The sequence below is a fragment of the Phalangium opilio genome, unplaced genomic scaffold (genome assembly GCF_054372755.1).
Source record: "Phalangium opilio isolate 3A_F unplaced genomic scaffold, DU_Popi_V2 ptg000042l_1, whole genome shotgun sequence".
NCBI lineage: Eukaryota > Metazoa > Arthropoda > Arachnida > Opiliones > Phalangiidae > Phalangium > Phalangium opilio.
This window is the reverse complement of record NW_028324166.1, coordinates 8,084,493-8,112,182: the sequence shown is the minus strand read 5'-3', so window position 1 is coordinate 8,112,182 and position 27,690 is coordinate 8,084,493. Positions and strand designations below refer to the sequence as shown.

Here is a 27,690-nt window from a genome sequence, read left to right as displayed (position 1 = left end):
GATCTTCGAAATATCGAATTATGTTCAATATTTTGGAATTCCTATAGTTTTTAACTTGGCCTTGGACAGCAAATCGATTAAAAAGTCATTTCACGCGTACCCTAGGCTTTACCAAATATATTTTGCCAAGATGGAAGCACTAAGCGTAACAAACTTCATTATTATAAAGGTATAAAACTAACACAGCTAATAGATGGGGGACAGAAGGCATAAGTGAACAACTACCACTTATAAGTTAAAAAAACTCATTGATGCAACCCTTCAACCGAAATATTGTGTTTTCACATTTTTAACCTTTTCATGTTCAGAGTCAAGAGTCATATTAAAACCGCCAGGTATTTCTTTCATTATTTGTTTGTACCATGTGCGTTCCTACATAATTCACCTGATTGCGATGAAACTTTGGTGAGTTGGTTTTCGTCCGCTCACAATATTAAGTGGCTGTACATTTTAGCATTATGGTTGATCTCTATTAAAACATCGATTCATTAAATTTGATATTTATTTAAAATTAGTTTCTAAAAACAAACTCGTCATTGAGATAATTGATAGGGATGAGTCCAAAGATTATTTAGTCTTTAGTGTGAACATTGACATGAAACACTTTACAATAACACCAAAATGGGAAGGGAGACTGGAAACCGAGCAATAAGTAGCAAGATTGGAAAGCTCACAATGGACCGCTCGAGTACACTTCTAAATTAAAATTTCGGTTCAAGAGGTTGAAATATCACAGGGTAAATCTAAAAACCAATAAATATTAGTGTTTTCGATTTGTTTCATAATCTTTTGTTCTGGCTCTGAATAAATTAGTCGCATAGCTTTTTTAAAAAAAAATTAAATAGAGATTCTATTAGTCACTTTGGTAGTTGCAACCTTTAAGAGTTGTTTATTAACTTCTGGTTGTTTTTTCTGAAAATTACCCTGCCTAAACCCTACTAATGGTTAAGGCCAAAATCCCGCCGCTAACTGTAAGTCAGTGTTTCGTGGTGCATAAAATATATGAAAAACTCTCTGTGTTTCCTGGCTCAAAAATATTCCCTCGCGAACAAAGAAATATGCGATCTTATATATTCCTTGAAACCTTAGGTCATGGAGCTAATTAAAACCTTCATTTCGCTATGATCCTCTATTGGGAATTTTCTTCAATACATTTATTAGCTTCGTTTTATACTTCAAAGAATCGATATTTATTATGGCTCTCAAAATTGGTCTACCTCCAGTAAGTCTTATTTCTCTTATTATATAATGTTCCCAAGAGTAAATATCACTGTGGAAATATAACTAAGGATTTAGTTTAATTACTTTCAATTAAACGATAACAAGGTTAACTAAAACATATTTACAACTAATAAGCGAGGGTGACTAGATTAACTGAACTGTCATTTTTCTTGTAATTCGTTTTATTCCCTCTAAATTAATTTAAAAAGTTACATATCTACGCTTTTTTAAAAACTTAACTTGTTAGCACGCACAGGCTATGTCTCCTTGGTTTTCAACCAGCACGAAAATTAGGCAAAATATCTTTGAACATGCTAACATCTTAAACAGACTTTGTTCAGCGAATGAATTTTTTTTGCCATAATTTTCAGACTAATTAAAGCAACAAACTTAGAATTAATTGTAGTTAAAGAAATTTCGAAAAGGCACACCTTAATTGAAAAGTTACTTGTCAATTTGAAAGTATTCCGAAATCGAAACTTCCCTGTAGTTTTTAATTTATTTGACGGAGTGGAACACCAAAAACCCTATGCTTTTCCTATGGGAAAATTTAAGCGAAAATCTGTGAATTTTTCGAACATTACGGAAGGTTGTCAGGTCATATCTAAAACAATTTTAGAGTTGGCAAAGTTAACTTTCGAAGAAAAACACCGCTAAGCAAAAGCGTAAAATTCGGTACTGGGAAAATGGCGAATTTTGATTTCTATTTTATATTTTTCTAATAATAGAGTAAAATTTCAGGGAGCCATTCAGATTGAAAAGGTATTACACTTCACTACAGAAATAAGAGACTTCCTTGGGAAATGGTTAAACATGAGGTGACTTCGACCGTGGAACTGTGAAAGCTTTCAGCTATTAATTTAGTTTTAATTATTATTTCAGCTCTAAATTTGATACTTTTGGAACTGACAAAGTACTTATCTTCAAAACGTTGTTATTATCAACTAAAATCACGCTCATACCAAGTGGTTACATTTTTAGAATTCGGACATCATTATGTTGGCCCAAGAAATGAACTCCAAAGTCGTTCCGAAATCTTACAAATTTTGCACAACTGATTTTTACAAGTCCATCCATATTGTCACCGGCGCACCTATTCTTGTCCAAGGCTCAGATGAAACGCGAATACATCCATTTGATAATATGGTAAGATTAACTGTCATAGCATTTGCGCGTGTGAAAATGAAGTACTCCACAACCTCAGAATGTCGGCGTTTGTCCATCCTACAGTTTGGTCGAATATTTTCCTCTTTGAGTTCTAACAAACAATTCACATATTTGAAATTCTTAGAAATTTTAATTCAACAACGTGGAACGTTTCCAAATCTATTTTTAAAAGTTAGGTTAATTATGATTAAAACTATTTAGGTATTTATCGGTTTGACGGTGGCCAGCGTTCTAATTTTGTTTATGAATGAATTGATTTTGACACTTGCCAGAAGAAAGAGGCGGCGGCGTAGAAGAATTAGGTGGAAAAAGAAAAACCCTTCAACGTATAATTCTTACAATTATTGGAAAACATTCGTTTATACCATCTTCTGCCAAATCTTTCTCATCAATTCAACGTTAATCATGAAACGTAAGCTCTATTTTTTCGGTCGTGTTCGGCGTTACGCCGTTGTCTTAGCCAATGAAATTATCCCACTGACTACGTCAAAAATTTCAAGAGCGCACGCATACGCGAGATCGGTTGATAGCCCCCAATTTTTTGTGGTTGACCAAGGCTTATCGGAAACATGAAACTAGTGAAAGTAAAAGGAGATAAGATGTTAAAAAGGAAACTTTATTTAGGAGATTAGAAAGTATCCCTTTTTCTACTATCTATGCAACAAGGGGACAAAATTATAATAAAAAAAAAGATACCAATTCAGAGTGCAAAATTGCGGAAACCCACTAAAATCAGCCACGCGACCCAAAAACATTTACTACCAAACTCAAAATGCAGTCGTAGTGTGAATGGTCTACCGCCGAACGCCGACGAAACTAAATATTTGTACCGTATAGGTGGCGTGATTTCGGCCAGTTTTTTTTTTCGGTCGAGTGGAAATCTAGCTTTATGGATTGTAAATAAGAAACCTGATCTATAGCTCTTAGCAGGAATACATAGATTTAATGTATTCCTGTTCTTAGTTAACCGTCCTTGCGAACCCCAATTGTGCCTTAAAACGTAGTAATTGTTTTCCTGTTTGCTTGTGTATTTAAATTAAGCGATACCTGAAAGGTTGACTAATGTTAGAGCATCGAGGATTTTGTTCTCATTTTGGTTGATGTCGCAAACGTTGCTCTTATGGAATATCATCGGTTATTATCATGCGGGAACATCCACCTTCAATTATGTGAAAGTCGATCATATTAACGACCTTCCCAATTATATTCGTCGAAATGGCGCCAAACTCAAACTGCAGAAAAATTCCATAGAAGACAATTACCTTCAAGAACTGGTAATAAAATTTGAACTTACCAGGTTCAATGTAAAATCGAAGCTATATTCTCAATTTAATCCTAATTTTTCAGGCAGATGAAAATTTACTTAATGACGCTCTAAAGAAGGTTTGGATGAATGACAGAATTTACGTTGATCGTGGAGTTTATTTAGACCGAAAATTATATTTTAGTATATCAAACGGAGAAAGTGCCTTTCTCATGAGTAATATACTGAAAAAGTACCTTTTCCTGGCTTTAAAGGGAGTTAAAAAAGGAGAAATCAGCTTGTATTTTTCTCCATATCCAATAACTAGCATTCCGGCTGGGCATTTTGTTCATGAAAACGTTTCATCTTCTCATTTAGAAATTCTAACGTTAAGGTAATTTTATACGTGGTTTCTCCAGTAAAAGCATGCCACTAGCGATATCAGATACAGTGAGTGTAGTTCCAATAAGGCTGATTTCAAAAATTCGACAAGGTCTTCTTTTTGGCCCTTTTCGAAAACTGAAATTCCCTTTTCATGAGGTTTACAATGAATTAAATATTAGGTTAGGCGTGGTTTTAAGGTTGGTCTGCTATAGGAATTAAAACAGCAAACAACCTGGAACTAGGGGAAATGTCAACTTTTAAAACTCAAGTCTTAGTCTTTCAAATCTAATAGCTCGTTCCATAAAATTCTGTCATAGTCTCAATGTTGGACGGGAAACTGTCGTTATTCATGTAGTCCTTGCTTTTTAAGGAAATTATAGTAAACATGGCTACCAGTCAACGTAAGATTCATTTATGCCGTCTGCTCGGGGGACTCGGGGATTGCTTTGTTTTCGTCGTTTCGAACTTAGAAGAGCTTATTTTTGAAAATGTTTAATAAATCTAATAACTAACAGAAAGACGGGTAATACATGTTGACGTTGGTAGTTAATTATTAATATTAAATTGTACATAGATTTTCAGTCTGAGACAGTCAATTTTAGTTACAAAGCTTCGGACTTAAGCGGCCGAACTAGACCGTTGAATATCTCCCACGCCCTAGTAGGCACCACCCACTTTTAAAACGGGAAAATTGGAAATTACAGTTGGGAAATATTTTCTAGGAAAATACGCTAAATCTATGGCAGCCCTGTGGCTCAGTTTTGTCATGGATTCCCAACTTGCCTGGAATAGGGGAGGGGGGAATCACTTCCGCCGCATTTTATGGATCGAGCTATTAAGACTTCACGATTCAAAATTTGAAACTGACCTTTAGCAAAGCTGCTAGCTGAGTTGATGGCGAAATATCGATGGCATATTATTCTATGTAAAATTAGTTTTCGGGTACAGGCGGTCCAAGGCACCTTTGTGACGTTGAAAAAAACCTAACGCAAAACAAGCTATTGTCTATTATCTCTCCGAGTGACGTATGCCACGGATAGGTTGTGTCCTTATGTGTCTGTTCCGTTGTTACACAATAGGGTCCTGAGTTTGTAATTTCTGAACCGCATTCACAGTATACATGAAAGGCAGTTTCTTTTCAATTCAAGAAAATAAATGAGTAGATACCAGTCTTCCTCGGAGAAGTAATATCTTGGTTTCGAACGTGTTTTTCTCATAGGGCGAGAGCAAGGGAAGATTAACGTTTTAGTATTACCAAGAAGGAATTTTATATAAGAAGAATTTATATAAAATAACGTCCGGTGCGAGCGTGATAGTCGACAATCCCCCCTTCAAGGGTGGGGGAAGGTGGAAACGGAGGCGGGACTTAATATTTTATCTTACTCTGTGTTTTCCACAATATCTATTTTACCTTTTCGTTTTAGTACACTTGATTCGATTTAGAAACAGTTATAGAACGAATGATTTTCCCGTAGAGACACATATTCAACATCCATCAAGTTAGGTTCAAAACCTTTAACTAACTTAAAAATGGCAATAAAAAACCATTCGCGAACCGTTTCAGCACCTCTGGCAGCCTCCATTTTCTGTTTACTTCGCTCGAGGTTTTTTCTCTAGTCGGAATACGTCAATCGCGTCTGAATGACCTCCCCACGGGATCAAATAGGAATGCGCAGAGCAGTGACGGGCATGAAAGGGGTGGGGCTTACTTGTCCACTAACACCGGCGTAAGAGTAGGAGCGTAAAATCCCGCTACTTAGGTCTTCTTATGTATAAATCTCTTCTTGGTATTACAAGGCTAATTGAGCGAAGAGGAAAGGAACATATTAATATCTTACTCCTCTTAAGAAATATTTCTTAAAATAATAATTGAACGTATCATTTTAGATTTAGCGAAATATTTGAATCAGACCCATTTTGTTACCTCTATTTCGAAGAACAGTATGATCTTGCTTACAAGTATTTTTGGGAGAAACCAACGAGCGACAACCACGAAGTGCAACTCACATTAGACTCAATGCTATTCCCTATCATAATTTACGTTTCTTTCAACACCATGCTTCTAATTTTGGTCATTTTAAACTTCTGCAATGAAAATTCTCACGTATTTCGAAAAAGACAATGACCGTTCAGTATTAAATATTAAACGAGTGTCACAGTACCTGGAAATCCAGGGTAAACAGTGCGAATTTCCAGGGGAAGGTCAGACAATTTAAAATTGTCAAGGAAGCTAGGGAATATCAAAATTCTCATTACAGTCAGGAATACTAAAATTGTCATTACAGTGAGGGAATTTTCAAATGGTCACAGAAGTTAGGTTTATGAATAGAACTTTAAAAAAAGCTTGAATAATCTATTATTCTAATTTTAACGCCTGAAGCTACTTGTCAATAATAAGCCATAGTTGTATAATGAAGTAGTGGGTAGATAGTTCTCTCGACGTGGTGGGGTAATATCTAGGTTTTCAATTTGTTAGCAGTGTAATTTTAAATAGGCTTCAGCCTAACCAGTATGTAATCAAGTTTTAATAAAATTTTAAAAAACCTTAAAATCGATATGACATTTTTACCTCTCTGAGTGAACTTTGTTTACTCAGAGATACACTGGACTTGTCTATCTGTGTGTCTGTGGTTTTGCTCGTCTACGATATGGTAACCGCGTAATTTTAATTAAATGTGGGTTGATTTAGTTTGTAAGTGTCGATTGTTGATTATTACGTATACGCAAAATAAGTAATAAAATAGAAAGCTATACCCATATTTGTACTTAATATCAGTTTTACCATTGAAGCGTTACTTTCATTCCATTATTGATTCACTGAATTTTTATACAGTATAGTGACGTGTTGAAAATTGGTTTGGCACGGATCTTTAGAAATTATACGCAAACAATTGATTTTGTTCATTTTTTATTTTCGCGGCATTAACCCTTCTTTCGCTTATCAAATACCAGCTCCAAATATGAACGCGTTAATGGTCAAACAAGCAGTTCCGAGGTCGAGTGTGCTAGTGCGATAATCTAGTAACATGAAGGATAAATACTGTAAACCCTTTTGGCCAGAACATATAATTTTCATTAAAATTTTATAACTGCTCCAATTCTTGAAGGCAGCACTTCGATGCTTTCCCCAAATATTATTTACATTCCTTTCAACACCATTTTTCTAAATCGGGTAATTTTCAACGTCAGCAACCAAAATTATAATTAGCCTGAAAAGACGAATATTAAATAGGTTAATTTTTAGAATAATGTTGCTTCAAGAATAATAAAGTTCTTCAATAGCAATTTAAAAATTTACGTTACCTTATTTAAAAAGTGTAGCTGGGAATTGGTCTGCAAGTGTAGCAAACCAGCTCACAAATGCAAAAGCTTGAAGAAAAGACCTATACTAGATTAGTTCTGTTCAAAAAAAATATTTCAAATATTCTTTTAAATTTCAAAGAAGATAAGCGCAGTTGATTTTACTTTAAGAAGCTTTATTGTTATGCTTCAGTGGGAAAATTTTAGCTTCGAATAATCGATTTTTGTTCTAAATTATGATTAAAGAACTGTTTTTAACTCGGCTTTGGACTGTAAATCAATTAAAGAAACATTTCAGGCGTAACCTGCGCCTTAAAAAAGGAATTTTTCCAAGATGGAAGAACTAAGCGTAACAAACTTCGTTATAATAACAGCTTCACACGCACATGGCTAATAAATGGGTTAAAAGAGTCATAAGTGAATAACTGCCCCTTGTAAGTTAAAGAAAAACATATTATTGTAACTTTAAACCGAAATACTTTGATTTGATTTTTTTAATCTTTTGTTCAGAGCCAAAATATGAGTCATATTAAAAACTGCCAGGGATTTCTTTGTATGTTCCATGTTCGTTCGTGTATCTTTCATCCGATTGCGATGAAACTTTAGTGAGTTGTTTCGCGTACTCTCACGTAGGTTTTATAAGTAGTTGTATATTCTAACTTTGACGTTGATTTCTCTTAAAATTTTGATACATTGAGTTTGAAATTGGTATGAAATTCGTTTCTAAAAACAAACACGTCATTGTGGTATTTAGTGTTTAGTGGCAACATTCACATGAAACCGTATGAAACACTTCAAGGTAAAACCGAAACAAGAACCAAGGATGGAAGCAGAGCAACATGAAGCATCCATGCATGGAACCGCTCGAGTACACTTACAATTAAATTTAAATTTCCGTTGGAGGCGTAGCAACGACCGCAGGGTACATCTAAAATCCAAAAAATATTAGAATTTTCGATTTATTTTAATTTATTTTGTTCTGATTTTGAATATATAAGTCGCATATATCTTTTGTTTTAAAGACTTGTAACCTTTAAGAGTTGTTTATTAACTTAGGGCTGTTCGTGACGAAAATAAACCGGAACTGTTAACCCTACAAATGGTCTAGGCTACACAATGAGGCACTGTATAAGTCAGTGGAGCGACTAGCGTCAAATTAAGTGTTTCGCGATACATAAAATCATGAATTTATTTATTAACATGAATATATATGTGTATCATTAGCCTTTCTATCATGTTATTCAGGGATGGGAGGGACCTTTCTATTACATACGCGTTTAACGTCATCGCGGTAGCCAATCAAAATCGAGACACCTGGAAGTTCGAACAGCAGACGACCAGTTTAACAAAATTGTATGAGGGATACAATTTTCGGTTAGGTTCACCAAACTGCGTCAACTGCATATTAAAAATGATCGCCGATACGTGAATAAATATCTCAACACGATGTCCGAAAGTGATAGTGATCTTTTAAAGGAAATTATATTAAGTGCCTGCAATGTTTTTCCTAATCTGAAATTGAAAACTGTTGGTAAAGTGCTAAGCCTTGGCCATTATGAAAATTAATGTAACGGTTGAAAGTAAACTACTAACATTTTAAATCGTGAGAATTGATGATGCTGGTTTTTCCCTGCTGTTGGAGTTAAATTAATGCGGTAGTTGATCAATTTACAAGCATAATTAGCCTTCCGCGTGACAAGAGCTTTAGCTTTAAAAACAAACCGCCAGAAATTCTCTGACGTCACTCAAACTAAGCCCCTCCCATCCCTGAATATGTAGTTTAACTAGTCAATGCAGATATATATTCATGTTAATAAATAAATTCATGATAAAATGCATTTAAAATTACGGTATGCGTTTCCTTACTTAAAAATATTCCCTCGAGAATTAAGAAATATGCACTCTTTAATTTTACTTGAAACCTAAGGTTAAGGCTCTAACGAAAACCTTCATTTCGCTATTGATCCTCTATTGGGAATTTTCGTCTGTGCGTTTATTAGCTTCGATTTATAATTCAAAGAAGCGATATTAATTATGGCTCTCAGAATTGCTCTACTACCAGTAAGTCTGTTTTCTCTTATTTTAGAGCTTATAGAGAGACTATAAGCGAGAAAAGATAAACCGTAACTTTAGTGGATGTCTTCGAAGTACTTTCCGAGCAACGAATATTCGCCTCTTTCGTTATTCGCAAAGCTGGTTTAAAGAGAGGGTGAAGTAGAAAATCAAGGTTTTTTTTTATCGATTCTTCTACTAATTGTAAGATAGTGAAACATTCAGGAAATACTTCAGAATGATTTTAAAATGCAAATTAGGTTCAGATTTTAAGGATAATTTTGTAGAAGGACCTCCGACCAATCGCGTAACGCCCTGCCTTTTTATTAACAAAATTCACCCTCCCTTTAACACATAATACCATCTTATAACGAAAACTGTTTTTCGATATTAGAAAACCTACTATTAAAGCCTTAAAGGTACAAATATCAATATATAGTTTATTTGCATCTGCATTTCAATCAGTTGTCAGTCATTCCTCACACATGTATTGAATTTTCTTCACAACTAGACATAATTTAATTATTGAAGAAAAACCACTTAATTGGGTTGATAGCTCTCGTCTCGACTCGGAGAGGTTTATTTTGGTTTCCCAACTTGTTCAAGAACTTAACATGTTAGCACCCACGAAAATTTTACAAAATAGCTTTGAACGTGCCAACAACTTAAACTGACTGTGTTCAGCAAATAAAGTTTTTGCCATAATTTACAAACTAATTAAAATAGCATATTTAGACTTAATTGTTGTTAATGAAATTTGGATAAGACACACCTTTAATTTTTACTAGTCAATTTAAAAGTATTCCGATACGTAACTTAGCTGTAGTTTTAACATTATTCGATTGATTGGATCACCAAAAACACCATGCTTTTTCTAAGGAAAAGTTTAGAGAAAGTCTGTGAATTTTTCGTTTAACATTACGGAAAATCGTCAGATCATGTCTACAAATCCGAGCGGGCGAGGCTTTTATGTACGCGCGCTTTGGCGATTTTGTCCATAGATCTATTGGTTTCTTTTTAGCTAGAAGGTATCGATGTGACTAACAGTTTTACCAGAGTAGTTGTGGTAGTAGTAGTAGTAGTTGTTGAAGTAATGAAATAAATAACGGGCGTTGGCAACGTGTTGTTCACGTTGCCAAGCAGCCATTGAAAAAATATACCCCCCTGACCGATATAGTAAGGGACATTTTACTACAAGTATATTTATTGTAGTAGGGAAACGATGTGGCTTAATTATGGGATACACCATCTTGTTTGATTTTTCTAATAATCAAGTAAAATTTCAGAGAGCGTTTCAGATTGCAAAGGTATTATTCTACGCTAAAGAAGTAAGAGACTTCCTTGGGAAATGGTTGAACATGAGGTGACTTTGACAGTGAAATTTTGAAGGCTTTCAGCTACTAAGTTTTGAAAATTTTTTTAGCTCTAAATTTGATACTTTTGGAACTGATAAAGTAAGTTTCTTCAAAACGTTATTCTTATCAACTAATCCCACTCAAGCGTGCCAACATGAGCCAAAATATTCTACTGAAGCGGGGGCAAAATGGCTGTCTAATGTTATAAAGTCCCATAGAGTTGAAAATTTGAGCGGGGGCCTTCGCCCCCGCTGCCCCCGTAGTTGGCATGCCCTTGATCCCACTCATACCAAGTGTTTACATTTTTAAGAATGCGGACATCATTATGGTCGGCCTAGAAATGAACTCCGAACTCGTTTCAAAATCTTACAAATTTTGCACCACTAATTCTTACAAGTCGACTCACATTGTCACCGGCGCGCCCCTTCTTGTCCAAGGCTCAGGCGAAACACGAATACATCCATTTGATAATATGGTAAGATGCATTTGCGCAGGTACTAATGAAGCACTCCGCAACCTTAGAACATCAGCGTTGGTCCATCCGACAATTTGTTCAAATGTTTTCCTCTTTTGTGTTCAAACAAAATATTCATATATTTCAAATTCTTAGAAATTTAAATACACTAACGTGAAATGTTTCTAAATCTATTTTTAAATGCTAGTTTAAATATGTTTAAAAATATTTAGGTATTTCTTGGTTTGACGGTGGCAAGCGTTCTAATTTTGATTACGAATGAAGTAATTTTGACTCTTGCCAGAGGAAAGAGAAGGCGGCGTAGAAGAATTAGACTGAAAAAGAAAGACACTGCAATATATAAATCTTACCACTATTGGAAAACATTCGTTTTCAGCATCTTCCGCCAAATTTTTCTTATTAATTCACCATTAATCATGAAACGTAAGTATAATTTTCCGTTTTTATTTAAAACATTTATGGAACTAATATAAAAAGTTGTATAGGGCAATCAGAACTGAAGTCTTTTATACAGTTCATGTATGCCTTCAAATTTCTGACGTTTATAAATAATTCTAAATTGGCTGAATATCTTGATAACATTATAACACTAATTTATTGAAAACAAGAAACCTGATCTAGCTCTTATTAACTATCCTTGCAAATCCCAAGTGTGCTTTAAAACGTAGTAATTTTTTTCTGGTTTGTGTATTTGAATTAAGCGATTCCTGAAAGATTGACGAATGGTAGAGCATCGAGGATTTTGTTCTCATTTTGGTTGATGTCGCAAGCGTTGCTCTTATGGAATATTCTGAGTTATTATCATTCGGAAACATCCACCTTTAATTATCTAAAAGTCGATCATATGAATGACCTTCCCAATTATATTCATCGAAATTATGCCAAACTGGTAGTCATGAGCAACTCCATAGAAGACAAGTACCTTAAAGGACTGGTAAAAACTAACCTTAGCAACAGAGCAGCCAAGGATGCCACGACGCAATCAAAGCAAACAATTTCAAACAAAGGCTGTTTCTTGGCTTTTCTGTTGTAAACCACCTTTGGATAAAAATTGGACTAAATGTGTTCAATGGAAATTCAAAACCAAGGAGGAGAGAGGCGAGAGGGAGAAATAATGTGAATAGGCGGATTGGTGGCTAAGCTTGTCTCTTTCCGGCGCGAGGATGCCCATTTCCGCACATTTTTCGAGAATCATAGCCCAATTCCGCACACTTTTTATGGCCCATTTCCGCACTGTTTTCACATTGAAATTTTAGTTCACCATTTTTTACCATAGCCCATTTCCGCACCGTTTGCAAATAAAACATTTTTATTTTCTTGTTGATTAGGTTAGGTTTGGTTATGCTACAATAGGGGCATGCTTTTAAACTTTAGATTTGACCATTGCAATTTCACTATAGATATAGTTTAGGGTTAGGTTTGGTTCCGTTGGGGTTAGGTCAGGTTAGGTTAGGTTTGGTTTGGTTCGGTTCAGTTAGGTTAGATAGGGCTCGGCTCGGTTCGGTTAGGTTAGGTTAGTTTACGCTACAATAGGGGCATGCTATTATACTTGTGATTTGACCATTGCAATATCACTATCAACATAGAAAAGTGTAATGATAGACTAAGCATTAAACCAAGTGTAAAAAGAAGTAAAAGGAGCATTAAAAATAAATCTGTCGTTAAAAAGCAGTCATAAAACCTCACATTTTGGCTCTTTTCGGACCAATGGGCAAGCAACATAAGTTTAAGGTTTTTAAAATGTAATCAACTAGAAATATTTATTTTTCTATTTTTGCAAACTGTGCGGAAATGGGTTATGAAAAAGTGCGCGGAAACGGGCTATAGGTTTTTAAGGTGTGAAAAATAAATCTGTGCGGAAATGGGCGACCACCTTCCGGCGTTGGCTCAGCCACTCGCCGCGGGGTCCTGGCGCATGCGTCAAATTTAAAAACCGGCTTTGAACTGGAAGTAGGAGCTGGCTGTAGTGTAGTAACCGACGCCACTCGCGCGTGCGCGTTAGCTAGAATCGAGGGAGAGAGAGATAAAAACTCCTACCTTCCCTTTTTTCCCCTTCCATTTATATTACTGCTTCTTTAACATTAGACTAACACTCCCTCTCACCTCACTTCTCCCTATCTAAACTATATATTCTCATTTTAATCTTATTTTTTTCAGGCGGATGAAAATTTATTTAATAGCGCTGTAAAGGAGGTTTGGACGAATGAGAGAATTTACGTTGATCCTAAAGTTTTTTCAGACAGAAAACTTTTTTTTAATATATCAGAAGGAAAAGTTGCCTTTCTTATGAGTAATATACTGAAAAAGTACCTTTTCTGGCCTTTAAAGGGGGTGAAAAAAGGAGAAATCAGCTTGTATTTTTCGCAATATCCAATAATTAGCATCCCAACTGGGAATTTTGTACATGAAAACGTATCAACTCCTCAACTAGAAATTCTAAGATTAAGGTAATTATATATGGTTTCTTCGGTAAATGCAGTACGGTTTCACACGATCGCGAAAAGGAGACAATCTGCTAGCATCAGTTCTGAACCGGAAATAAGAAAGTCTTCAGTTTTAAGCATAATCCACTCCATCCCCTTGTGGCTCGAGCAGGAAATGGTCGGCTTCCATTCGCTTTAGCGAGATGACGTAGAACATGACGTCGACGGGACCATTTTTACTATAAGCTCCTCCTCTTTCGTGAAACCAACTATTCAAGAAAATAATTGGGTAGATAGTCCTCCTTGGAGATGTAATATTTTGGTTTCAAACATGTTTTTCTCATAGGGCGAGAGCAAGCGCAGATTAACATTTTAGTATTACAAGGCTACTCGAGCTAAACACGAATCGAAATATTAATACCTTACTCCTCTTTAGAAATACATCTTAATATAATAATTGAACGTATCATTTTAGATTTGGCGAAATATTTGAATCAGACCCATTTCGTTATCTCTATTTCGAAGAGCAGTATGATCTTGCTTACAAGTACTTTTGGGAGAAACCAACGAACGACAACCACGAAGTGCAACTCTCATTAGACTCAATGCTCTTCCCTATTATTATTTACGTTTCTTTCAACACCATGCTTCTAATTTTGGTCATTTTAAACGTCTGCAATGAAAACTCTCACTTATTTCGATAATAGCCAATGCCCGTACAGTATTAATTAATATACGATTGTCATAGTACCTGGAAATGCAGGAGAAGGAAGTGATTTTGGAAGTGTTTGTGAATTTCCCCTGAAATGTCTGCCAATTTTAAATTTGTCAGGGAATATTTAATTTGTCATTATAGTCAGTGAATACTAACGGGACATTCTTGACTGAAATTAAGTATTTTTATTCTGATTCCTTTTGTTGATTGTTGAAATATGCCGCCCTGAATTTTTTCTCACTATTTGATGAGCTATTTATAGTATAAACAATAATTGAAGTTTCGTATCCAAAACATGCATTTGAATTTTGGTAAAGTGACCTACCAGCCAATTAGCACCCGCGATTTATAAGAGGCAATCGGAGGCAATCCCCAAAGGTTTTCTCAGTCGAGTTTAATTTACGTCGCCTGCATTAGGTTCGGAAATCTATATTCTACTTTTTAGAACTGCAAAGAAAGACATTCACAAAATTATCGCCAACTTGGAATCTGCCGAAAATTGCCGAAAGGAAAAATTCTACAATAGTACTTTTTCCACTATGCGTCGTCTGCTAGAAAACACCCTTTGGCTAGGGCTACGTTCAGTAACTGGAAATCGGAAAAAGCCGTTACCGCTACCGATGTGATTTTATCCGAGCGCTACGTCAGAGTGACGTCAGACGTCACTGAACGTTTTTTCTCTCTCTGTTGCGTTTGATGATAGTTTCCATGATGGCGTCTGCTACAGATCTTGGATTGAGTCGAAAACGAAAACTTAACTGTTATTTTTGTTATTAAACGAACTATCTAACGACGATGAAACGGAATTAACTTTAATTCCAGTTGATTTGAAAAGATCTAAAAAGAAAAATGTGTTATTGTTTCGCTAGTGGCTTTGGACTGGATTGTTCACCATGGCGAACTTCAATTAATGACGTCATAAATACGATTCGCATCGAAAAAACCTGCTCTTCCAGCCGCTACGATCGGTGTCCCATCGATGCGTAGCGTGACGTAGAAACCGGAAGTGCGAAAAACCGTACAGTAAAAAAATCGGTCTCCGATGCGCGCAGCGCTGCGTACGCTAGCAGTTACTGAACGTAGCCTAGATTGACTTGGCTTCAGTCAGGGAAATAGCACACTTCCTCTGGTCCGAAACCGGTTTATTAATTGCTTGGACTAGTTTTTAAATTCAAAAAGCGGGTTACTGGTCCTCGGGACCACTTGCTATTCACTCATTAGGGTAGGGCATCGAGGAGCTATTCACTTATTAGGGTAGGGCATCGAGGAGCTATTCACTTATTAGGGTAGGGCATCGAGGAGCTATTCACTTATTAGGGTAGGGCATCGAGGGGCTACTCACTCATAGGGGTAAGGTATCGCGGAGCTATTCACTCATTAGGGTAGCGCATCAAGGGGCTATTCACTCATTAGGGTAGGGCATCGAGGGGCTATTCACTCATTAAGGTAGGGCTTCGAAGGGAACTCATCCCGGAACTATCCCATTTGTCCCCCTATTCACTCATTAAGATATCGAGGGCTATTCACTCATTACGGTATCGAGGGGCTATTCACTCATTAGGGTAGTGCATCGAGGGGGGACTCGTCCCGGATAAAGCGTCAACTACATAGGCTTTAATGTTCTTCGAATTTGAAATATTGTTCAATTGTTTGAATAACATTTGGAGCAATAAAAACTCGCTCTAGTATATATGTTCAGTTTTTCACGAAAATATAGTCCAAGATTTACCGCAAATGAGTTTCCATTTCCTAAATATATTGCGGCATTATATTTGAAACTTTCACAAATGTTATTCTGGAAAACGTCTTTTTTATACTTTCTAACTAAAACAGCGGACCCCACGTTTTTTGCGCCAATTGTTGAGCAAAGAAGTAAAAAACAAATTAAAAGCTACAACCTTCAATATTTGAAAAGTTACTTTTTAGTGGCGGATCTACTAATGTAAAAAATGATGTGCGTCTCTTTTTTATGCGGATTAAGTTTTTTATGAAGTTTTCTTCAATGGAAGAAAGGCTAATTTATGTTACTGTGTAAGGCGATTAGCTAGAGATCGGCACGGTTTTTAAAATAAGACGAGAACTGTTTAAGTTCGCCACCCTGTTCTTGGCTTTCGGGTTACAGCATTAACATTAAAGTTAGGGTTAGGCCCTTGAATTCGGCTGAAGAAGATCAATCTTGGAAGTTCCTTAAAGGCAAGCTATCTCAATATACCGTGTTGTTGGTGCGTTAATCTAACCCCTATTTATATCATACTTTTCTCTAGAACTTTGTTAGTTTTTGGTCCTGTTGAACGAAATGACGCGTTCTTCTTTCGCGGGGTCAAACAACCAAGGAGAGACACTGCTAAAAAGGTCAATCGCAATCAGACCTTTACATTTGACCGGGTTTTTGATGGGAGCTGCCCCAACCAAATTGTCTTTGAGAAAGCCACATTACCAATTATTGATGGTCTTATGAATGGATTGAACTGTTCAGGTAATATGGAGTGACAGGACGGATTAGTCTGTGATTTAAGGTGGAATTCATAAACGTCGGACGCAACGCAATTTAGTGCAGGCGAAGGCAGGGCGTCGTGCGCAAAAGTCATGTCCTTTGCGCACGACGTCCTGCCTTCGCCTGTTCTAAATTGCGTTGCGTCCGACGTTTATGAATTCCACCTTAAGTTTACTGTGGGTTTCAAATTTATCGTATTTTAGTCTTTACTTGTGGCGCAATTGGCGCTGGGAAAACCCAAAATATGTTAGGCAGTGCAGAAAACTCTGGGATATCCTTTCTTATGGTTATGGAACTGTTCAGAAGAGTGGGTTTAGTAGAGGACAAGGAATGCGAGATCTCAGTGTCATACTTGGAGGTACTATTGAATGTCTAACCGTTAATGTTTGTTAGAATGGTTAACAAATTGGTTTACCTACTCAGGTCTATAGTGAAACTATCAAAGACTTATTAGTACCATCATTTCCTTTACAAATCCGGGAAGATAGTTTTGGGGTAAAAGTCCAGGGAATATCCATGCACAAACCCAAAGATGTCGAAGAACTTTTGCAACTCTTTGGTCTTGGCAATAAAAATAGAACCCAACACCAGACGGACTCCAATGCCGAGTCTCACGCCGTTTTTCAAATTCATTTGATACAAAAAGACAAAATTCCTGGACCAAATGAACGTATGAAATTGAGCAAGATGAGTTTGGTGGATTTGGCTGGTTCTGAACGTGCTACGGCTCTGAAAAGCCACAGCGAAGCTCGTCTGAAGGAAGGGGCCAACAAAAATCAATCCTTTTTGGCACTCGAAAATTGTATAAATGCCCTAGCCGATAATAAGGTATTGTTAATTAATTTAAGGGTTTTTCTTATGAATGTAGTAATCGTTTATTTTTCTTTTTGCCGATCTAGTAAGGAAACGATGTCCCCTATAGTAATAGTAAACTAACGCGTATTTTGAAAGATAGTTTAGGAGAAAACTGTGCTGCTGTTAGGTACTTTAATAACCTTAACACTAATTAGTAATAGGTTTAATCAACTTAATTATTTATAGCCCTTCGTCATTAACCTACGAGGACACTCTTAACACGCTAAAATACGCAGCTCGAGTCATGGAAATCAAAGTCGACTTAAAACGAAATGCTTACAGCGTCCATCCCGAGAGAGAAGGACTAAAATGATGAACTGTGAAAGTGAAGCCAAGCTTTTATCGGTGAACTACAACTTAGTTTAAAGTAAAAGTTGTTACTCCCTAATGTTTTTGTGTTTTTCTTAGATTAAGCGGACATTTTAAGAGCATGCAGTGCCACGAGCAAGTTCAATCATTAACGTGGGAAAAACTAAAACAGACGAGGGTAAATTAAAGTTACACAAACTAATCAACATCTAGGAACTGTTTTTAGTTAACGTCTTTTTCTTTATAGAGCGCTGAAAAGATGTTAAGCGTCTCTAAGGGTTTAAGAAAAAAGGAAAATAGGTGTATAAACGCCGAGGCCATTTTTGCGAAGGATTGCTTATCTCCTTGAAGAAAAATACATTTTTAGAATTTTTAAAACAAAAACCAACTTGTTTTTAACCCCAAAATATTTTTTTATTTATCTGATTTTATAACAATTTATAATTTTTTTATGGTTTTTAAAAATTAATAAAGTGTCATTTAAAACAAAAAGAAATGTGTTTGTAGTTATAATTAATTTTAATTTTGTTTAGCTTTTTTTTTCTTAACTTAATTCGATCACAATGAGACAACCACCACCAATAATCTTTACTTCGAACATTTACTAGAAATGGAAATAACCAGTAGCGCCGCTAGTCTTTGAAATGTGGGGGGGGGGGGAAGGGCTATTCTGGGCAAACTATTTGAAAGTTATATTAAGAAATTAGTAACTAAATATTGCGCATAATTTGTTCATTTCATAACTATCCGAAAATTTGTGTCTTGTGAATTTACTCGAAATTTAAATAAATACAAACTTTTTTGTGAAAGAGTAAGGAACCGAATTTATTGGCAATGGGACAATTGTGGACGAAGGAATTTCACTAGTCTTAAGTTTAGTTTTAGTATAATTTTTGTCGACACTACTGGGACGACCCTGCCTGCCGGCTCGTTACTTCCGAAGGGTTTTGGCCTAATTCAATTGGCGTTCGAAGTAACGGTCTTTGGAAGCAACGGACTTTCACCAATTTGTTCTGTTTTTTCGACTGGCACCATCAATTCATGAACCATGGATAAAGAATGCGCGTGAGGAAATTTGTTTTCACACTACAGGATAGGCAAATCCCTATTTCGGACGCCAGCTTATTCTGTATATACTCTGTTACAACATCGGTTGTCAGCACGCGCAAACCTAGGTCTCTATGTAACGTAGTTTTGTACGTGCTGTCAAGAGACCAAAAACTTCAGGATCTTCAGGATTTAAAAAATATCCGCGAGTTTTTCAGCTCGAGTGCACCAGGGAGCACAAATCCAAAGGAGAGTCAAAGTTAGAAGGGGGAAGGTACTTTATAACGGCCGGGCACCATGGTTCTTACGCGCACCTACCTCGCGCACACGTGATCCTTTGAGAGGGAAATTCAAAAAGGGTATACCCGAAAATACGGTTAGAGAGAAAGAGAGAGGGGGAATTAGCACGCACGCGGCACGAGTATCGGAGCATCGCCGAAAAACTTAAGCCTCGGCCGTAATAACGTAAACAAACTTCTCTGATTTTTTTCTCTCTCGCTTGCGCCGATTGCGCATGTGCGCCACGCTCCTAGAGAGCCAGTGGCACTGGTAACGTTTTTGAAAGGGGGGCTGACGGAGAATTTGGTCTCTCCGGCTCTCCTCTATTTTTGTGCTCACTGAGTGCACGGACCTAAAGGCCTTAGTTTAAAATACGCGTGAAATTGCCTTCAGCCTACTACATGTATTTGAAACTAAAGCCTAGAGGTCCGTGCACTCGAGCTAAAAAGTCGTGGATATTTTAAATCCTGAAGATCCTCAAGTTTTTGTCTCTTGTCAGCACGCGCAAAAGTTAAACTTCGAGATAGAGAGCTGCCTATCCTATAGCGTGAAAACAAATTTGCACGAGTGACGAGTCACGCGCATTCTTTATCCATTTCACTAACATTTGTGAAAATTTCAAATATAATGCCGCAATATATTTAGGAAATGGAAAATCATTTGCTGTAAATCTTGGACTATATTTTCGTGGAAAACTGAAAATATATATTGGAGCGAGTTTTTATTGCTCCAAACAAATGAACAATATTTCGCATTTGAAGAGCATTAGGCCTAAAGCCTATGTAGTTGACGGTTTATCCGGGACGAGTTCCCCCTCAATGCGCTACCCTAATGAGTGAGTAGCTCCTCGATATCCTAATGAGTGAATACGGGGACAAAGGGGGAAGTTCCGGGACGAGTTCCCCTCGATGCGTTACCCTAATGAGTGAGTAGCCCCTCGATATCCTAATGAATGAATAGGGGGACAAAGGGGGGCTGAGTTCCCCTCGATGCACTACCCTAATTGAGTTTTATACCATGCCCTTAATTACTTGCAGAGAAACCAACATACAGGTGGGAGGTCGCCTTCTAAGGTTATTTCCCTCTCTGCAAGCGGAAACGCCAGGCAAAGGAGCTAGCTAACTCGCGCTGCCTCTGGCGGTGCCCTTTGGCGTGACGGAAATAACCAATGAAGGCTGTCGCGCTCCTGTGGGGTTTGCTTTTCTTCTGGATTTATTGGAATTGTCTATTCACCTATCGTTTGCCGATCCTGGAATAGAAACACCAATACACGATGAGTGCAATATAAATGTGCAGTCGGTTCTCTGTACTCGTACGTTAAGCGTTACAGTTCATAAGCAGCTGTTCCTTAAAGCCATAGTAGATGGAAAAATTTGGATGTTCTGCCAGATAAAAGTCGCAGCGATCCAAAATAAACATTCTTCAATACTGTTCTGAATGAAAATGGATCGAGATGGTACGTAAAATTTCACATTTTATAAAAGAGAATTTCAAAATTGAAAAATTGCTAATTCCTTTAGCGAACTTCACTTAAATCAAGGTTGGCTCTACTCACTGAAAAGTTACATTTTTGTTATTTATTTTATATTTTACTAATAACGTAGGCGGTATTCAATGTTAATGGGATAGACGAATATAATTCTATTAAATTTCGAAATATATAAGCCCGGTGACCACAGCAAAGTCTTACCATAGTTATTGGAAAATAGGAAATTTACAATCGATTTATAGGAAATTATAGGATGTGTTTATTTAAATAATAGGAAAATATAGGAGAATTGTCATTGAAAAAATGGGAAAATATAGGCTGCAAATGCTTTGGAAGCAATAAGGCATGATTTACAAATTTAATTATAACTTTAAAACATCTCATACTTGTTATGTAATAGCCTATCGTGAAGTTTAATAGATGGCGCTGGCCGATGATCACGTGGTACGGGCGAGTGAGCCAGAGTCGGAAAGAGCTAGAATGATCATTATACAATGTGCTACTGACCGGTTAACAATAAACTAACTTAGACTTTATAAAGTGTTACTTTATTAATCACAACAATACTTTCGTGAAATAAATTGTATTTACAGGCTTCCATAGCCTTAGCTCATGGAATACTGAACTAAAATTTAAAACACGATCGGAAAATCAGAATAAGTGAAACCAGAAGCTTCTGGTGAAACCGTAACAGACAACCGTTGAAAGTGTATATGATCATTACTCTATAACATTTTTAAGATGTTGGAATGAAAATTGAGTTTCCTTAAAAGTGACTTACATTATAGAGAAGTCCTCTTAAATATAGCTCCATGTTTAATAGCGCGTTTATAAGTGAGCGAGAAAGGGTATCGCTTGTGTATAAAGCCGAAACTTCATCGTCGTGACCGGAAAAAGTTTGCTACGTCAGCGTACTCTAGGTAGTTCATCAAACATTTCGAAAAATAGCAAAATTTATGAAGATTATAGGAGCTAACAGGAAGACTGGAAAAATTATGAAATATAGGAAACGTGGCCTCCCTGTATACGTTTTCGAATACAAAACAAAAACAATGATGATGTATTTCGAATGCTCATACGTCCAATGTTTTTGTAATTATCTATTTCCAAAAATTGCCAGGCACGAGCTACAGATCTGTTCCGTATACTGTTATTACGTCATTATTCCACCAATTTTCCTATTTCATTTTACATTTTATTCACGCATATTTAGCGTTCTAGTAGTCGAAATTTAGCAAAGTAGTTTTCTCTAAACTACTACCAAGAAAATGATTTAATTTTTAGTCTTAATACGTTTTTGCCCATAAAGTTATGGTCTCTAATTAATTTTTATTGTAGATTCTTCTAATGATGGTATTTCCACCATCGAAATGTCAAAAATGCCGGATGACGAAAGAAAACGCAACTGCGAAGGTAATGAAACAATAGACCATTCCTGTGATGCCATAGGAACAGTAAATAGATCAGCCATATTAGGCTAGTTCCCTCGCGCTAAGAAGCACCGCAAGCGGCAGTGTGAGTCGCCTAGCCTCCCGTGTGTAGCAAACGCGAGCTCTGTCGGGCGTTGCCTCTTGGCGCTAAAAAACTCTCCTAATATGGCGGCCCTTCCCCTGTGCGTTGGTTTCTCGCCAAGTATTTAATGGAATGGTCTATGGAGCAATAATTTCAGTATGAACGTACCATTTTAGCCACATCGTATGATGAACATCTACGATGTGGGTCTTAGTTTAGTGGCGGCGTCGTGAAAGAGAACTGCCTTAGGTAGTATAAAATTTTTCGAGCGTCATTGAAGGGAGACTGAATGTGAGAGAATTGTGGTGAGGTGATATTTTTCGTTCGTGTATTTTAAAAGGATGGGAATATATTTAGTATGTTTAAGCATTGGATTTATTTGTTCTCCTAAAGTTGAGAATTGTGTTTTACGTTTGCTCGATATATTTAAAGCGAGAGAGAGAGGATTATGGTATTGCCTTAATTTAAATTGGAGGTTTAATCCTCCCTTTAAAATTCCTGTCACCCGTCGACAATAAGGGTTTCACGCTTTTTATCCCGCTCCATCTATTTCAAAATTCAAAGAAATCGAGGGGAATATTTAAAAAGTAAAAGGAAGTATATACCGTCGTTATATTTAGAAAGGTCTTAAGGTGGTGTTTATTGTTGGAAGTTACGTCTATTTCTCCAAAAATAGAGAAGAGTTTTAATAGAAGGTACTAGCTTGGGGCCTCAGATATTGCAATTATAACGTATGTAAAGGATTAAGGGTTATAATGTTTTGTGAGGGCATCAAGGGGCTAATCACTCTGATCTTCAGTACTTATTTTAATGGGTGTTTTCTGGTATATCGTTTTACCACTGTTAAAGGATGCGCATCGTGGGGGTACTCACTCACGTTTTCCGTTCGTGTCACACTATTATAATTATAACAGAAGTAAAAAAAATTTAAGTAATAATTTTACAACAGTTAAAGGTAGCGCATCTAGGGGCTATTCACTCAAAATTTTTCTGTACGCCTATTAAGTACGGAACGATGTGGCTACTATTACGAGCCCTTTGGTCGCCTTGTTAAAAGCTCTTTTAGATTAGCTTCACTTGTTAGTAATGGAACTGGTGCGATCTAATAGTAATAGTTTAACTCCCTATTTCAAAATGAATCACCATGGCAATTAAAAATGAAATTTATTTATCATGTTAGACACGAAGGTCGTGGATGTTTGCGATCTGATTGGTCCATTCGGATTGTACCAGATATTATTGACTTTCTGGATTTGTTTTCTATCATATTTGAACGCGGTGTCCACTATGGACATCACTTTCATGGCACCCGATTTGAAATACCGCTGTATAGAACCGGGTTTCGAGTTGTCCGATGACCAGTGTCAATTTACCACGAATACCTCGTCTCACGTGGTCATGCATAAATTATGCGCATCTTGGAATTACACCACGGACACATATCCCGAGGGATCCACATTAACCGAAAAGGTGAAGAAAGAAATTAATTTTAGTTGAGATTTCTCTGGAACTTCTTGACCACAAGGACCTTCTTCAGTTCAATTTAGTTTGCGGTAGAGACTGGTACATCAGCGTGGCGAGCTCAGCTCAACAAGCGGGAGACTTGATTGCTGCTTTCACCGTTTCCTCTTTGTCGGACAGGTATTTCAATTTACACCTGGTATTGTCCAACTTTTAAACACATTTTTAACAAGGATGCAAAGCCATTCTAAATTTAATAAAATTATATAAGTGGTGTGGAGGGGAAACTTAACTGAGGCCAACTCGAAATTTAATGAAAATGTAACTAATGTATTTCCATTACTAAGGACCCAAATATTCTGATTTTTGTCTTTAGATTTAATTAAAAAGCGCATGATATGGTAATGGTAATATTTTAGATATGGACGCCGTCCCGTCTGCGTAATAAGCCTTATTCCTGGTGCGGTTGCCTTGTTGATGTTCGTCTTTGTCCGAGATATTGAATGGTTTATTGTTGCTAAATTTATCTACGGTTTTAGTGGACAATCGGTCAATTACCTTATCATGATCATAAGTAAGTATATCAAATTTCCATTAGCAACAATATTATACAATGAACTTTAATGAATCATAACAAGAACCGATTCAGGACACATGAACATAATCACATTATAAGACATCGTTTAGCACCTCGCTTTTCGTAAGACCTTATGATCTGATTCTAACTGTATCAATACTATTTAATCTATGTCTTAATCTATTTAAATTTTTAACAAGTCATGTAAAAACATTACGTATTAGCTAGATGTGGTTGGGGTGGTGAGGGCGTGTTATAGTTTCGTATGTGCTAATTTAGTAACAGTATTCAGGTTTTCTAATTTGCTAAGGTAATATTCGAGATGGCGCAGCAGTTGGGGTAAATTATAACCACGTCTAGCTAAAAATGGAACAAGCCAGTAAATTCCCAAAATAGGTTCCTCCCTGTATTACTGATGGTGTCAGCAATACCATCATTTGACGTTCTTAAGGTAAACGGAATATGTTTCTTATCATAAGCCTACTTTGAATAGTGGTGGAGATCAGTGTGGAAAAATACCGAGGTTTCATCAGTATTTTGGGAGTTACAATTGGATATTCAAGTGGTTACGTTTCGCTACCCCTTCTCTATTGGCTAATCAGAAACGAGCGCAATTTTCATCTGTTATTAGTGGCCATTTACGCTTGCCTTCTTTTATTCTTTTGGTAAGCAAATTAGAGATATAATGACATCCTCAGCTTATCATGGCCTTTGGATAATTTAATTTTTAAGGGCCATCCCGGAATCCCCTCGCTGGCTTTTGGTCCATGGTCGAAATAAAGATTGTTTCAAGTTAATAAAATGGATTCGGAAGATGAACCGCTTTGAATCGAACGATAAAGAGTTGGCAATTAGTCTGGAGAAAATCAGTACACAAATTAAGGTAGACCAATTTCAGCTTAAAAAATCTCAGTTGCATTATTTACTTCTTGAGAAGTGATGCTGTTGACGTGACGTCACAAATTCACTATTGCTGTTGACGTGACGTCACAAATTCACTATTGCTGTTGAAATGACGTCACAAATTCACTGTTGCTATTGGGAGGTTGAGAAGCGATGGTTAGTTAAAGTTGTGCGGTAACCAGGTTTCACACCACCTTGAGAATTCATCGGTTACTTTTTTCATTTCGAGGATTTTTATCAATGAATAACTGCTCGTGCTCATATACATTGACCATTTTCTTTCTGTAGATACAATCAGATGGAAGGAGTAATATCGGCTTGAATCTCTTAGATCTCTTTCGCACCAGAGAAATGAGGAAACGCTCTATAATTCTGTGTTTATGTTGGTAAGCTTTTCACTGGATTACAGTCAATTCGCGGTAGCTAGTACCAGGAGTTCATAATAACCCCCCTTCGGGGGGGAAGTACGAAACTTGCCATAGAGCTAATGGTAAAACTCGCGAACAACAAGATTTTGTCGTTGCGCATATAAAGGACTAGCCTGTTGATGGACATACAACTTTACAGTAGATTGTAGTAGTATCTATACTCCTTAGTTTTCGTTCCAAAACTTGGCAGGGATCTCCGTCGTTAAGAAAAATGGCGAGTATGTGGACGTAGAAACACGATGGAATTCTTATATTAAAGATACTGGGAATCAATTTGTCCATACCGTTTTAATTTAACCACGGAATTCTCACACATATCACAAGAAAACAATAATGACTATCGTAGAAAACTAGAAACCATCGCAAAGCCAACTTCTTAGCCAAGGCTTAATGTACACCGCGGCTGCCCGCGCCGACAGCCGTGAGACGCGACTCGCGAGCCAGTTTCGCTCCCAAAATCACAAGATAAAAATAGTGCTAACCCGGAATATGGGAAATTAATGCGCGTGGGCCCTAAAAATTGGGGTAACTATTTCTTTGGGAGTTAAGCGGTGTATAAATCCGCTGAGCTTTACGGCGAAACTTTGTTGTTACGGGCTTTTTAACCAGTTTCGTACTTCCCCCCCGAAGGGGGGTTATTATGAACTCCTGCTAGTACTAATGACAAAATACGGTCAAAAAACGTTATTCAATTTACGCGCATCGTCAACTAAAAAGTGAATAGAATTTGATTAAATTTTAGGTTTATTTGTAACTTAATCTACATGGCGGTGGCTTTAACCGCCAATGTTTTGGGTGGAAACGAATTCTGGAATGTGTTTTACTTGGCTGTCATTGAGTTACCAAGCATCGCATTTTGTTTGATAGCAGAACGATACTTCGGGCACAAGACATTGGTAATAGGTGGACTTTTAATCACGGCCGTTGTCTATTTCGCCACTATTGCCATACCCCATGGTAGGTTTATAAACATGCGCGTGAATAGGCAGTCCATCACTATTAATTTCTATATAAATATGCAGGGAATCACGTTGGCCAAATTATAATGGTTATCCTTGGAAAATTTTGGGTCAATTCAAGTTTCAATTTCGTGTATCCGTTCTCGACTGAACTGTTCCCGACGTCACTCAGGTCAACTGGCGTTGGTATTGCCGGCGGATTTGCAAGTTTAGGCGGAGTATTATCACCTTTCGTTAACCAGTTGGTACGTGGCGGTTTTTTCAATACTTGCCACGAAACCTGATCGTGCGACTCCTGTTGTCAAAAGTGACATAGCAATGATAAGAATGATACGCACGTAAAACGGGATTTCTGACAAGAAACTTTTCATTTGTCAACCCACTCGTGGAAGTAATGTGGTTTTATAGTTATCGCTAGCATGCATTAACAGGAAAATCTCCTATAGTGACAAACCTTCCTTAGGTAATTTAGCATGCAGACATTAGAAAGAGTCATGTTTATTCTTGTTATGTTTCCTATGGCGTTAGAAGATTTTCAAACTTGTTTCAAATTTAATTTTTAGGTCGAAGCTACCAGTGTGTCCGTCATGTTTGGTGTTTTCGGACTTCTGTCAATTATAAGCGCGGGAACCATTATGTTTCTACCCGAAACTAAATACTCTAAGCTTCCAGATACGTTAGCAGAAATAAAATAAAACTATTGCTCAAACATGGCTAGATTTGGATTGATTGTAATTAGAACTCGGAATCGGATATACATTATCTCAGAAGAAGTATGATGACATTTAACGTAAGAAAATGCTTAGATATGAAGGAAAAACCTTTGCTATTTGCGTGACTATTACATATACAGACTATATATATCATAAACGGGTCTATCTCGCTTTGTTCAAAAATAATATTAATTTAACTAAATATATATTACTCATAAATAAGATATATACACTGTAAAAAAAGGGGTCGGAAACGCACCTTTAAAGGTGTTTCCTTCCCCCACAGGAGACGCACCCTTTTAGATACAAATTCGCACCCCATATATAGG

The 27,690-nt window shown here is 36.9% G+C and overlaps 4 protein-coding genes and 1 long non-coding RNA gene across 7 annotated transcripts; all 5 read left to right on the top strand.

Moving 5' to 3' along the window:
- Window positions 1-3,021: 3,021 nt before the first annotated feature.
- LOC149678961 (uncharacterized) lies at window positions 3,022-6,566 on the top strand. Its single transcript, XR_016366167.1, has 4 exons — window positions 3,022-3,662; window positions 3,736-3,771; window positions 3,837-4,025; window positions 5,903-6,566. It is a non-coding gene; the product is annotated as an uncharacterized LOC149678961 (long non-coding RNA).
- A 3,114-nt stretch (window positions 6,567-9,680) lies between these two features.
- On the top strand, window positions 9,681-11,501 carry LOC149678960 (uncharacterized). Its single transcript, XM_089835955.1, has 4 exons — window positions 9,681-10,730; window positions 10,791-10,821; window positions 11,033-11,197; window positions 11,481-11,501. The coding sequence occupies exons 1-4, from the start codon at window positions 10,603-10,605 to the stop codon at window positions 11,499-11,501; spliced, it is 345 nt and encodes a 114-aa protein (XP_089692081.1). The 5' UTR covers window positions 9,681-10,602.
- On the top strand, window positions 11,401-12,230 carry LOC149678959 (uncharacterized). Its single transcript, XM_089835953.1, has 2 exons — window positions 11,401-11,620; window positions 11,899-12,230. The coding sequence occupies exons 1-2, from the start codon at window positions 11,614-11,616 to the stop codon at window positions 12,228-12,230; spliced, it is 339 nt and encodes a 112-aa protein (XP_089692079.1). The 5' UTR covers window positions 11,401-11,613.
- Window positions 12,231-15,425: 3,195 nt separating this feature from the next.
- Window positions 15,426-18,023, top strand: LOC149678958 (kinesin-like protein KIF18B). The gene is made up of 6 exons (XM_089836790.1): window positions 15,426-16,528; window positions 16,600-16,811; window positions 17,033-17,187; window positions 17,253-17,657; window positions 17,729-17,811; window positions 17,871-18,023. Exons 2-5 carry the CDS (start codon window positions 16,790-16,792, stop codon window positions 17,729-17,731), a joined length of 585 nt encoding a protein of 194 aa, XP_089692916.1. The 5' UTR covers window positions 15,426-16,528; window positions 16,600-16,789; the 3' UTR covers window positions 17,732-17,811; window positions 17,871-18,023.
- Window positions 18,024-21,069: 3,046 nt separating this feature from the next.
- LOC149678957 (solute carrier family 22 member 3-like) lies at window positions 21,070-27,363 on the top strand. 3 transcript variants are annotated; one of them, XM_089836787.1, is made up of 11 exons: window positions 21,070-21,900; window positions 22,147-22,221; window positions 23,501-23,790; window positions 23,858-23,961; window positions 24,201-24,355; window positions 24,852-25,023; window positions 25,091-25,241; window positions 25,550-25,647; window positions 26,432-26,646; window positions 26,712-26,893; window positions 27,212-27,363. In XM_089836787.1, exons 1-11 carry the CDS (start codon window positions 21,765-21,767, stop codon window positions 27,341-27,343), a joined length of 1,710 nt encoding a protein of 569 aa, XP_089692913.1. In that variant the 5' UTR covers window positions 21,070-21,764; the 3' UTR covers window positions 27,344-27,363. The 3 variants fall into 3 exon arrangements, with proteins under 3 accessions (XP_089692913.1, XP_089692914.1, XP_089692915.1); XM_089836788.1 differs by having other exon boundaries at window positions 21,071-21,728; XM_089836789.1 differs by having other exon boundaries at window positions 21,072-22,625.
- The last annotated feature ends 327 nt before the right edge of the window (window positions 27,364-27,690 follow it).

What these genes read in the sequence shown, in the direction of transcription:
- LOC149678960 (XM_089835955.1), top strand. Translation starts at nt 10,603, where the DNA reads ATGGGATACACCATCTTGTTTGATTTTTCTAATAATCAAGTAAAATTT. An exon ending in GGGAAATGGTTGAACATGAG is followed by an intron (nt 10,731 to 10,790) that starts GTGACTTTGACA and finishes AAATTTTTTTAG; the next exon opens with CTCTAAATTTGATACTTTTG. An exon ending in TACATCCATTTGATAATATG is followed by an intron (nt 11,198 to 11,480) that starts GTAAGATGCATT and finishes GACTCTTGCCAG; the next exon opens with AGGAAAGAGAAGGCGGCGTA.
- LOC149678958 (XM_089836790.1), top strand. Translation starts at nt 16,790, where the DNA reads ATGAATGGATTGAACTGTTCAG. An exon ending in GAATGGATTGAACTGTTCAG is followed by an intron (nt 16,812 to 17,032) that starts GTAATATGGAGT and finishes ATCGTATTTTAG; the next exon opens with TCTTTACTTGTGGCGCAATT. An exon ending in TCTCAGTGTCATACTTGGAG is followed by an intron (nt 17,188 to 17,252) that starts GTACTATTGAAT and finishes TTACCTACTCAG; the next exon opens with GTCTATAGTGAAACTATCAA.
- LOC149678957 (XM_089836787.1), top strand. Translation starts at nt 21,765, where the DNA reads ATGAAGATTATAGGAGCTAACAGGAAGACTGGAAAAATTATGAAATAT. An exon ending in CTCATACGTCCAATGTTTTT is followed by an intron (nt 21,901 to 22,146) that starts GTAATTATCTAT and finishes TTTTTATTGTAG; the next exon opens with ATTCTTCTAATGATGGTATT. An exon ending in AAGAAAACGCAACTGCGAAG is followed by an intron (nt 22,222 to 23,500) that starts GTAATGAAACAA and finishes TTATCATGTTAG; the next exon opens with ACACGAAGGTCGTGGATGTT.